Source organism: Pongo pygmaeus, chromosome 4 (genome assembly GCF_028885625.2).
Source record: "Pongo pygmaeus isolate AG05252 chromosome 4, NHGRI_mPonPyg2-v2.0_pri, whole genome shotgun sequence".
Classification (NCBI taxonomy): Eukaryota; Metazoa; Chordata; class Mammalia; order Primates; family Hominidae; genus Pongo; species Pongo pygmaeus.
In genome coordinates, this window is record NC_072377.2 from 148336534 (window position 1) to 148349685 (window position 13152).

General features: G+C 38.8%; 1 protein-coding gene across 1 annotated transcript; it reads left to right on the plus strand.

Moving 5' to 3' along the window:
* Positions 1-228: 228 nt before the first annotated feature.
* HMHB1 (histocompatibility minor HB-1) lies at positions 229-12677 on the plus strand. Its single transcript, XM_054487147.1, has 3 exons — positions 229-298; positions 4591-4641; positions 12589-12677. Exons 1-3 carry the CDS (start codon positions 229-231, stop codon positions 12675-12677), a joined length of 210 nt encoding a protein of 69 aa, XP_054343122.1.
* The last annotated feature ends 475 nt before the right edge of the window (positions 12678-13152 follow it).

A 13152-nucleotide genomic window follows, 5' to 3' on the forward strand; every position in this document is an offset into this window, starting at 1 on the left:
TATATGATTGTATAACCCAGCAATTCTACCCCAGGTGTGTACACCAGATAAATTCTTACACAGATCCAGAGGGGGGCACATGCAAGGTTGTGAACTGCAATTTAATTACTGGTGGCAAGGAGCAGGAGGCACCCTGGCTGTCCCTCACTGAGAAAGCAGGTGGATACAAAGTGATGGATGTGACCACCCTGCAGTTAGAGACCATGAATTAGATGTTTGCGTAGCAACATGGAGGGACCATACAACATAGTGGAGGTGGAAGAAGAAATAGAATTAGTTATAATCCAGTATCATTGCTGTAAATCTGAAATACACACACATGCACAAAATATCATCATATCCGTTTTGCACATAAAAATATACACATTAAACACATTTGTTTAGAATGATGCGGGAGGGGGGCAATGAAAGACAGAAATGGGGGTTAACAGGAATAAATAAGCACAACAGAGGAACCTCCATGGACCACTGATGAGATTGTGCCGTGAACCAAAGAGTGTTATTAACTCAAGTCTCTGTTCCTGAGAGCCAGAGTAAACAAAACAAAACAAATGTGCTCCGTTGAAACTTTCAAGCTTCCTCCAAAAGGGCCTGTCAAACTGGGGATATCCTACCTGCCCTCAGTTATCCCCTCTTAGGTCCTGAAAAATGCTAAATCTGGCCTAGACCGCTGAAAGAGTTGATGACATTTCTGTGTTTCCTCTCTATCCTGTTGGGGTATTATCCATGATATTGTGATTTTCAATATGTTATATTAACCTCTATATGGTATACATCTCTTGCCGCCTACTTATATTTAGGGTTCATGATTCTAAGTCCCACATATGTGGGTGTCCATGACAAAATTCTGATCTTAGATGATACTTTTTGCTGTTCTCTCTTTTTCTAATAGCAAATAATTTTCATGATAGTAAACAGCAAATCAAATAGCAAAACTTAAATGCCCATCACTAAGAGACTGTTTAAATAATTATGATACATCCTTATAATAGACTATGCAGCCAAAAAAGAAATGAAGAAGGTTTTAAGGCACCAATATAGAATTAACTTCTAGACATAGAAGTAAGTGAAAAAAACAGCGTGGAAAATCATGTGGATAATATGCTACAATTTACAAGCTTGTATATCTCAAACAACTCTGAAAGAATATATAAGAAATGAATATTGGTTGCCTTAAAGGAAGAGACCCAAGTGACTCTGGACAGAGATAGAAGGAGATTTTCTGCATGTTTATACCTTTTGAACTTTTGGATTATGTGACTGCATGAACTGTTTTAAATTAATATGTAAAAATCAATAAATTTGGGAAAGGGATTAGGGAGATGTTGGTCAAAAAAAACAAGAAAAGATAAAAGAGGAGGACCAAATTAAAAATATAAAATAAAATCTACCAATAAAATTTATAAATTTGTAATAGTCAAGGATTAAAAGTTTTCAGAATATTATATCATATATATGTAGATAGAGAATAAGCAAACAGATTAAAATGATAATAACTATGACCGCTATTGGTAGGTATAAAGTGATGCTGAATTTTAACAACTTAATTTAAAATCTTTAATTTTAAAAATTAATTTAAAATTAAATAATTTAAAATTTTAAAATGTTTAGAGTAGGTTTAAAAGTGGTGCTGAATTTAAAAATAACCATGTATGTCAGAACTTATACACCATGTAAAGAATAACCTGTTTAGGGTCACCTTAAGAGGTAATACACTTACTTAAATGTAGCTGCTATTGCTGAACCTATTCTGGATTTCTCTAATATAGGGTTTTAAAATTTGGGGTCCATGGAGTCTGTGGATAAGATTCAGGAGCCTGTAAATCTGGGCAGGAAAAATTATATCTTTCTTTGTACTAACCTCTTTATTAAAGTTAAAGTTTCCTGGCCGGGCAGGGTGGCTCAAGCATGTAATCCCAGCACTTTGGGAGGCCGAGGTGGGCAGATCACAACGTCAGGAGATTGAGACCATCCTGGCTAACATGGTGAAACCCCATCTCTACTAAAAATACAAAAAATTAGCCGGGCATGGTGGCGGGTGCCTGTAGTTTCCAGCTACTCAAGAGGCTAAGACAGGAGAATGGCATGAACCCGGGAGGCAGAGCCTGCAGTGAGCCGAGATTGCGCCACTGCACTCCAGCCTGGGTGACACGGCAAGACTCTGTCTCAAAAAAAAAAAAAAAAAAAAAAAAGAAAGTTAAAGTTTCCTTTAATTATGAAAGCAATAGTAATACCTAAATTTTTGTTACCAGTGAAAATTCTGAGTCTAATTTAATTCTGTTATTTTCATAACACATTTTAGTTTTTGCAGATATCTGTAAATATCATTCCCAGGTTGATATTAGACATTTTTAGATCTTCTTATTTAATACGTTATTAAAGAAGCAAATATGTTACTATGTCACAATTTTTAACATTTTGATAACTGTATTCAATATAATTGGCTCTTTATAATTCTATATATTTTCTTTTATACTTATAAAAACAATGATTCTGAGACAGAGTCCAGGGGCCTTACCAGAGTGCATAAGTTTCCCAAAGCACAGAAATTTAGACCTCCACACCTCCACAAATAGATCTAATTTCAGGGCAAGAAAAGCAGTGATGATGCTTTATGACCATATGTTCTTTTTGACAAAAAAGCAGTCTTTAACAGTTTTGGCTAATTGCAAAAAGCCAACGCATTCTCAAAGGAAAAAGATATGCCAATACTGAAGATACTTTTGACAAAATTCCATCGACGAAGAAGATGGTTTTGTTTTCTACAGACCCAGACTTTCTCTGTCATCCAGGCTGGGGTGCATTGGAGTGATCACGGTTTACTGCAGCCTCAAACTCCTGGGCTCAAGTGATCCTCTGGCCTCAGCCTCCTGAGTAACTGAGGCTACATGTATGCACCACCGTGCCTGGCTACTTTTTAATTTTTTTTTTTTTTTTTGGTAGGGATGAGATCTATGTTGACCAGGCTGGTTACAAACTCCTACGCTCAAGCGAACCTCCTGCCTTGGCCTCCCAAAGTGCTGGGAATTACAGGTGTGAGTCACAGTGCCTGGCTAAGATGGAGTTTTATATACAGAATTATCAGGCCTTCTTTTATATCTCATCCTCAATATGCAAATAACTAATTCATTTAGGAAATATTTATTGAACGTCCATTATGTATGAAGCACTATTGTAAGCATTGGAATAAGTGCAGTGAACAGGTCAGATATGGTAACCGCCTGGGTGGAGTTTATGTTATAATGGAAGCAAATAGACACAAGAAATCTGACTGCATCAGGTACTTATAAGTGTTATGCTGAAAATAATGCAGAGTAATCTAATCTAGGGAGTGAGAGGGTGACTAGGGTCACCCATGTGGTGGCTAGGTGCCTGGGTCTGGCATTGCACTTCTTCCATTCAAATCCTGGCTCCATGCACCTCTGGCTCTATGGCCTTGTCCAGTTGTGCACTCTCTAAATCCCAGTTTTGTTACCTGTTAAATGCACATATTAACATTACCTACTTTAAAGAGGTGTTTTAAAGAAAATGGCTACTCCTAACATCTTCCCAAGAACCAAGCACAGAATTTTGGAAGTTTTAATACATTTTCTTAAAGAAATCTTAAAGAAGTCTCTTTAATTGCAAGACAATTATCTAGATTCAAGTCTCAGAGTCATTAAGTTATTTTATCCTAAGACATCCAACGGCACAGATTGACATTAAAGTGAGAGAAGAACTAGCTTCATCATTGCTATTGTTCTTTACAATAGCCCATGAGAACACAGGACCCGGCTGACTGAGAAAAGTGAATGAGGGGAATTATATTAGAAATGACAGAGAAGGATGGGCAAGATTTCTGGCAGGCACAGGTATTTCTAAGTAAGAAATGGTGTGGTTAGGAGAGAATACTCTCAAGAAGGGGAGAGATGGATTCTGTGGCAAAAGGAGTTTCCCTCATTCAGTGTTTATGGAAAGAATAAAGGCCCTGGCCCCTCCAGTGAGGATATGGAGTAAACAAGACAATCAAGTCCATCACTCCTGGAGCCTGCATTCTAGTGTGGAAGACAGACAGCAAATGATACATCAACATTAAGAAATTCATGAGTAAATAAAGATAATTTCAGGCAATAATAATTACTCTGAAGAACATAAACAGGGACCTATGATAGAAAAGGGGTGTAAAGGAGTTTGGAGGATTTAAGCTGAGTGAGCAATCTCATCTTTATTTTGATAAGGTCACTTTGGCTTCTGTGTGGATAACACATTGGATGCGGATAAGAACAGGAGCAGGGAGACCTCCAGTAGCAGGAGGCTGCTCTAGGGGTCCTTGCAAGGGATGCAGGCGGCTTGGACCGGAGGGGTGGGATGCAGATGGGAGAAGCAGGTGGACAGATGAGACAGCTGAAACAGGAAAAGCAGGCACAAAGGCAAACACAACATAATATAACAGAACGGGAGTTTAGAGCGGAAGGAACACTCCAGAGTCATTCTGGTCCAATTCTGCAGATGAGGAAACCACATCCCAGGAGGCCGAGGCGGCTTGCCCCGCATCTAAGAAGCCGGGCAGGCCCTGAGCCTTCTGACCTCACATCCTCTGCCACACCACAGCGGAGAAACCAGAACTGGAGGAGCAGCCAGAATGCAGAGAAGAAAAAAGAGGTGAGGGAGCGAGGAGGAGGGAGAAAAGAGAGAGAGGGAAAGAGGCAGAGAAGGGGCAAAGAAAATGAAAGAAAATGCAGGTGGAATGAGAGGGAAACCACAACAGGTGAAAACACGGATGGGGGCAGGCAGGGGAGAGGAGTGAGACGGACCTTGTTGCTGGGATTATTTAGGGCAGATAGTTTCCAGTTGAGGTTCGGTTTCATAGCCCATTGCCTGGCTCCCTGCAGCTGTCAGGGCACCAGAGGCAGCAGTTGGAGCAGCTGCCTGCACCACCTGAGCCACAAGGACAACGGCAAGGGAAGTGCAGATGGGCAGGAAGTCCCTCTGGGTCGGAGCCAGGGTAGCCAAGATCACATTGTTCTTGCCCACCACATGGGATGCTCAGGCTTCCCAAGGCAGCCCAGAGACCAGACCCGTCCTTTATCATTAGCATCGCCACCATCATCACCATCATCGCCATGCTCCCATTTCTCAGGATCATGTGCCAGGGGTTTGCATGCATTTCTCTCTTTCATCCTCACAGAAGCACTTGAGAGGGGTATAGCTTTCTCCAGTTTACAGATAAAGACACGATGGCTTCATTCATTAACTCACTGACCTCATTTCAGAGTCAGGAAATGGCAGGAAGGCCCTGCTGTCGTTTTGTTGTTTTTGTTTTGTCTTGTTTTCTCCATTGAAGAGGACACACGGAGCCCTGGGTTGACGTTATAGGAGGTGTTGGGCCGTGCACTGAAGGGATCTGGTGTTTTCTCCTTCCTGTAGCTGGAGGTCACTCAGCCTGGACTGAAGAGGCCGGGGAAGCCTGTGCTCTGTCTTGTCCACACAGCCCCCTCAGCCACCCCAGGGAATGCTCGGATCCAGTTGCACAGGTAGCCCACAGAATACAAACAGGACTTTCTTTTAGAATTTTTATGCTGTTTTATTGTTTCATACGGACAACTACTGACCTCTTTTCTCCTTCAAGTCCCCTTTCAAATGTCACCTCTTCTATGAAGGTTTTCTTTCCAGGCAAAATAAACCACTCCCTTTTTGGTGCCCTCATAGTTTTACATTTTGGCCTAAAGCACTTGTTTGCCTCCTCCGTCAGAGCCTGGGCTTCTTGAGGAAAGGAACTGTGTTTTAATCATTTCTGTATCCTTGGCATCTAGCACAGTGCTTGGCACAGTAAAAGCTGTCAATAAATGTTAGCTGAACTGAAAAGTAAAAAATGGAAAGGGCATTTGTTGGGGCCAGCATAAGTCAACTGTTTCCATCCTTGTTTCCTTAACTCAGAAACTCAAATGAAGAAAGACATTGTCAGTCTCATGAGCAGTCAATATTTTTTTCTATTGGTGAGAGATAAAGTAAATAGCATGTGGATTTCCTTTGGAAGAATAACAAATAAAATTCTTTTGTAAGGATGTGAGTTATAAAATTAACTTTTTTTATCTCCAAATTGTCATTTTGCAAGGAAAAAATATAAGTAATAAATATGAATATTCCTTTTTTATTTCAGACTTTTGCTCCATAGGCAATAGAAATGAGATGGCCAATTACAGTATTGAAGCATAAGCACAGATATAACTCAGTGCAGAGGCAAATATGGCACATGATATTTTCATATTTTTATGTGTTACTATGAGTAACACTATTGCAAATTCATTTTATTTATGATTTGGTCTTTGTAGCTCCAATTTCATTATTAACTGAAATTTCATAGCATCATTCTTACTGACATGCATTGAAGATAAAAATGTTTTATATTTTCCTCATCTATCCTTGTCTTTTTCTTTATTAAAAATATAGCCATTGGCAAAATAAAAGAACTAGCAATAAGCATACTGAAATCACAACTCAGACACATGACAATAATCTATAACCATGACACCTGTCCAGGCTTCATCCAGCCAAATATGGATCCAAAAAAAAGGAATACTCATATTTGTTACTTATATTTTTTCCTTGCAAAATAGCAATTTGGAGATAACAAAAAGTTAATTTTATAACTCATATCCTTATAAAATACTTTTATTTGTTATTCTTTATCTCTCATCAATAGAAAAAAATATGGACTGCTCATGAAATTGACAATGTCTTTCTTCATTTGAGTTTCTGAGTTAAGGAATAAGGATGGAAACAGTTGACTTACACTGGCCCCAACAAATGCCCTTTCTATTTTTTGCATTTCACTTCACAGTAGGAGGTCACTCAGGACTTAGCTGGCAGAGAGAGGACAGTCAGAGGCCTGTGTGCACTTCCCAGCACAACATCTCACATCCTCCTTATTTTTTATCACTCAAGATATTGAAAAACTAATATGCAAGGATGCTCTCATTATAGAGGTAATCTTCAATCTTCTCTAATTATATTTAAAATTATGTCATAAACTTCAGAAATTAACCAGTATTAGTGTATATCTTATTATTAGCATAATCCAAGTTGGCCTCACCTACAAATAGTCATAATTATAAAAATTATATCTTTTAGTCTCCTACTTTCTCAAAATGGAATTTGTCCCCACTAAAGGTTATCCTTCAAAGTAGTGCTTCACCTGTGCCCACAAATACCTGTGGCTACTGCACAAATATTGTGTGGCTTCTACCAGGTTTTCTTCCTGACCTAGCTCTCATTTGTTGATATTTGATATCCTGTCAAACCTTTCTGTTGCTCAGCTTTTCGGCATGGATGGTGCAAAAATGCAAATGTTGCTCTGTCTGATACTGTTCCCAAAGCTGGCAAATTTCAGGATGTCACCGTGGGGCAAGCTCCATGAATGAAGGGATTAGGGGTGAAGAGAAGAGAGAACTGACCTTTCTAACAAAGTTCAGAGTCCTATGTTACTGAACTTTTCCCTAATTCTGTATTAGTTTCCTATTGTTGCTATACTGAATTACCACAAACTTAGTAGTTTAAATCTGCACAATTCATTATTACAGTTAAGAGGACAGAAATCCAATCAGGGCCTTATTTGGCTATAGTCAAGGTGTAAGCTGGGCTGTGGTTTTAACTGAAGGCTCTTAGGGAGAATCCTTTTCCTTTCCTTTTCCAACTTACAGATTTACCTGCATTCCATTGCTCATTGTCCCATCTTCCGTCTTTAAAGCTAACAGTGTTGCAGCTCTCTAACCTTTTCTCAAAGTAATGTATCCCTTTAACTTTCCTGTTTTGCTTTCCTCCTCTACTTTTTTCTTTTTCTTTTTTCCTTTTATTTTTTTCTTTTTTTTTTTTTTGAGATGCAGTCTTGCTCTGTCGCCCAGGCTGGAGTGCAGTGGCACGATCTTGGCTCACTGCAACCTCCACCTCTTGGGTTCAAGTGATTCTCCTGCTTCAGCCTCCTAAGTAGCTGGGATTACAGGTGAGTGCCACCATGCCTGGCTAATTTTTGTATTTTTAGTAGAGACGGGGTTTCGCCATGTTGGCCAGGCTGGTCTTGAACTCCTGATCTCAGGTGATTCGCCCACCTCGGCCTCCCAAAGTGCTGGAATTACAGGCATGAGCTGCTGTGCCCAGCCCTCTTTTCCACTTTTAAGGGCCCTTTTATTACATTAAGCTTTCTCAGATAACCCAAAACAATCGCCCTATTTTAAGGTCACCTGATTAGCAATCTAAATTCCATCTGCAAACTTAATTATCATTTGTCATAGTTCTGAGGATTAGGACATGAGCATCTTGGGGGAGAATATTATTCTGCTACCAAGAATATATTTTTTAAATATTTTTATTTCCATAGGTTATTGTGGAGCAGGTGGTGTTTGGTTACATGAGTCAATTCTTTAGTGGTGATTTCTGAGATTTTGGTGCACTCATCACATGAGCTGTATACATTGCATCCTATTTGTAGTCTTTTATCCCTCACTCCCTTCCCACCCTTTCCCCCTGAGTCCCCAAAGTCCACTGTGTCATTATTATGCCTTTGCGTCCTCACAGCTTAGCTCTCACTTATGAGTGAGAATATATGATATTTGGTTTTCCATTCCTGAGTTATTTCACTTAGAGTAATACTCTCCATTCTCATCCAGGTCACTGTGGATGCCATTAATTAATTCATTTTTATGGCTGAGTAGTATTCCATTGTATATATATACCACAGTTTCTTTATCCACTCATTGTTTAATGGGCATTTGGGTTGGTTCCATGATTTTGCAGTTGCAAATTATGCTGCTATAAACATGTGTGTGCAAGTATCTTTTTCGCATAATGACTTCTTTTCCTCTGGGTTGATACCCAGCAGTGGGATTGCTGGATCAAATGGTAGCTCTACTTTTAGTTCTTTAAAGAATCTCCACACTGTTTTCCATAATGGTTGTACTCGTTTACATTTCCACCAGCAGTGTAAAAGTGTTCCCTGTTCACTGCATCCATGCCAGCATCTACTGTGTTTTGATTTTTTGATTATAGCCATTCTTGCAGAGTAAGGTGGTATTGCACTGCGGTATTGATTTGCATTTCCTTGATCGTTAGTGATGCTCACTGTTTTTTCATATGTTTGTTGGCCATTTGTACATCTTCTGAGAATTGTATATTCATGTCCTTAGCCCACTTTTTGATGGGATTTTTTTCTTCCTTACTGATTTGTTTGAGTTTGTTGTAGATTCTGGATATTAGTCCTTAGTCCTTTGTCACATGTATAGATTGTGAAGATTTTTTCCCACTCTGTCAGTCATCTGTTTACTCTGCTGTTTCTTTTGCTGTGTAAATGCTCTTTAGTTTAATTAAGTCGCAGCTATTTATCTTTGTTTTTATTGCATTTGGTTTTGGGTTCTTGGCCATGAAATCCTTGCCTAAGCCAATGTCTAGAAGGGTTTTTCCAATGTTATCTTCTAGAATTTTTATAGTTTCAGGTCTTAGATTTGAGTCCTTAATCCATTTCGAGTTGATTTTTGTATGTGGTGAGAGATGAGGATCCAGTTTCATTCTCCTACATGTGGCTTGCCAATTATCTCACCACCATTTGTTGACAAGGATATCCTTTCCCCACTTTATGTTTTTGTTTGCTCTGTCAAATATCAGTTGGCTGTAAGTATTTGCGTTTATTTCTGGTTTCTCTATTCTGTTCCATTGGTCTATGTGCCTATTTTTATACCAGTACCATGCTGTTTTGGTGACTATGTCTTATAGTATAGTTTGAAATCAGGTAATGTGATGCCTCCAGATTTGGTCTTTTTGCTTATCTTGCTTTGGCTATGCGGGCTCTTTTTTGGTTCCATATGAATTTTAGAATTGTTTTTTCCTAATTGTGTGAAGAATGATGATGGTATTTTGATGGGTGGGGATGGTGTTGAATTTGTAGATTGCTTTTGGCAGTATGGTCATTTTCACAATATTGATTTGCAGCAGCATCCAAAGATATCAAATACCTAGAAATAAATTAATAAATCCAATGCAAAAATTCTAGGCTGAAAACTACAAAACTGCTGAGGGAAATTAAAGAAGACCTTTGAAAATGTGGGAAAGTATATTATATTCATGGATTAAAAGGCTCAATATTGTTAAGACAGCAATATTCCAAAACTGATCAATAGATTCAATGCAATTCCAATACAAATACCAGCTGGATTTTTATTAGAAATTGACAAGTTAATTCTATAATGTGCAAAGAAGCATTCAAAATAGGACACATTAGTCATTTGTGGCAAATATTCACGCAATTCAGTTGAAAAAATTATTGAACTTCTATATTATTCCAATAGGCATAGTAAAAGAGGAAACAGCAGCATAACAAAGTGGTAAGACAGCCCTGGGTTTAAATCTTAACTCTGTTGCCCATGACATTTATGCATCCACCAGAGCTTATGGAATTCTTTAGGGGAAGGGTAGGGTAGGGATGAAGGATGGGTAAAATTTGAAAGGACATCAAAGCTTAGATCTAACTCACCCACCTCCACTCCTACTCAAAGTATTGGATAAAGAAACACTGTTCTAAATAATTTTTTAAAGTGATACTATACTATTAAGTTGGAAGGGACCTTAAAATTTACCCAAGGCCTAAATAGAGTGAAGTGCTTTGCTCAAGGTTACACAAGTATCAAAGTGACTATTATTTATCACAGTCAGACCAGAGCCCAAGCCCAATAGCCCAAATGTGAATACAAATTCTGGATCTTCCACCAGCCAGCTGTGCAGCCTATAGTTAAACCTCTGAAATTTGGAACTCTTCCTTGAAAACATGGGGAGAAATAACATCTTTTTAAAGGATACTTTATGGAGCAATAAGATAATTTTTAAAGTGTTTAGCCAGTTGCTTGACACATAGTGAGTACTTGCTATTTTTTTTTTTTCTCTTCCCTTTTTTCTTCCCTGGCTTCTACCCCTAGCTGGTCTCTCCTTAAATATGTACTCCACCATGTGCAATGGTTAGACCTTCTGTTGCAAGTACAGAATTCTATTCAGGTTAACATCAGCAAAAGAGGGGAGGTCTGTTACAAGGATAGAGGAGTATCATGAGGACCTCAAAGTCAACAACTCAGCCAGGCTTTAGGAAATCACCTGAACTAGAAAACATAAAAACAAAAGACCTTTCTTTTCTATTTCTTTTCTCTGATTGTCTCTCTATATCCATCCTCCAACTCTTAGCTCTCTGTCTCTCTATATCTCTCTCAATCTCTCTTTTCTCTGCTTCTCCATGAATGTGGTAATAGAAGATAGGAATTACACAATTCTTGACAGATTTCTTCCACTTACCAGCCAAGACTCAATCACAATACTTTAGTCCCAATACCAAATTCCTGGGAAAGAGAATTTGGTTTGCCAGTGGTAGGGAGGATCATGGAGTCACATAATGTACACTAGTTGCCAACACTTAAGCTGAAAAGAGCAGTTATGGGGTTATTGTAAGATGGGCAGAGAACCCTAAAAGTCTACTACAATATCCTGGCAACTTCTTTGTAGATATCTAAGAGGAATCCTTATCCATATGTGAAAGGCTTTCAGCCTAATACAGTTTCAAAAGGGCCACACCAAGATGGTGAAACCCTGTCTCTTCTAAAAATACAAAAATTAGCCAGGCATGGTGGCAGGCGCCTGTAATCCCAGCTATTCGGGAGGCTGAGACAGGAGAATCGCTTCAGCCCGGGGGGGCAGAGGTTGCAATGAGCCAAGATTGCGCCACTGCACTCCAGCCTGGGCGACAGAGTGAGACTCTGTCTCAAAAAAAAAAAAAAAAAAGGGTGGGTGGGGAGCACAATGGCAATACCCCATGTCTCAGTGTATACATTGAACATTTAGATTTTATCCAGTTCCAAAGCTCCCTGTTGATTTTTTAAATGCCCAGAGTCATGGCAATAGAATAAATTTTCTCTAGTCTCCTTTCTTGGCTTAGTCATGACAAGGGTGACATCAGATATTCTTGCCCTTACAACTTGGGTTTATGGAAAAACTGTTCTTAAGAGAATAATCTCATTTCACATACGCTTGGCTCTAAAATAAGGGGCCCCTTTCATGGTTGCTCTGGAAATCTGCCATGAGATATACTATATCAGGAAATATTGGCTTAATGTTTTTCTGCTATTCAACAGTTACTCTCAGAGTTCAGTTATTAGAAACTCTCCCACTCAGCAGTTTGGTTTTCTGCATGTATACATGATTTTCTTTCTAATGAATGAATTCCATATGAGCTAATTATAGAAAATAAGATTTTTTGCAGGAATTAGCATGGTTCTTTATTAGCAAAACTAATTGCATTTCATTAATTTTCTTCTTAATTAAAACCAGTGATTTTCGTGAGAAATTCAATGAATAACATGCTTTTCTAATAAATGTAAGCTTATGCTATGCAAATACCAAAGCCATGCATTACTACAAGTGCTGCCCCAGCTCCTCATCAGTAAAAAAAAAACCAGAACAAATCAAAACTAAAAAGCTAACACAAGTCCTCTTTACTCTGCTTTGGAGTTTTATTAATCTAAATAGAAAATACTGCTGAGAAATGGTAAGATCAAGTCTCAGCTAAGCCATTCTTTTCTGTAGGCTCTCTGCATGTTTGGAAGTCTGAATTGGTTGAAGTTGAAGATGATGTGTCTCTGAGGCACAGCTCTTCCCTGACTTATAGGCCTTGACACTGCTGTTGAGGTTTGACTCGAAGCCCAGAGTTTTGGTGTGGATGAGCAGGGGCAAATTGCTGAGCGTGAAGAAGAGTAAAATTAAGCAAGTGGAACATATGGCCTTTGCCTCTGCTCTGCGCAGTGAAATGAAAAGTCAACCTTTGAACATATGTGTGTGTGTCTCTCATTTTCCCAAACAGGATCAACCCACCATAATTTATGAATTCACCACTTTCTTAGAGGCTTCCTTTCTTTTTTATTAGATCCTCCTTTGAGAACATCTAGGGTCCTATCAAAGAGGGAAGTGACTTCAAGCAAATCCACACTAAGATGTGAATTAACAATGGCTACTAAGCACAGAGCCCTTTTCCCTGGTACACTCCTGGGAAACAAGCAGTTACAACACTTGTGAAGAGTAATGTGATAGTATACATTCATTTTTTTTTAAGTAGAAACATTTATATTTAGAAATTTAACCTTTAGTAATGTG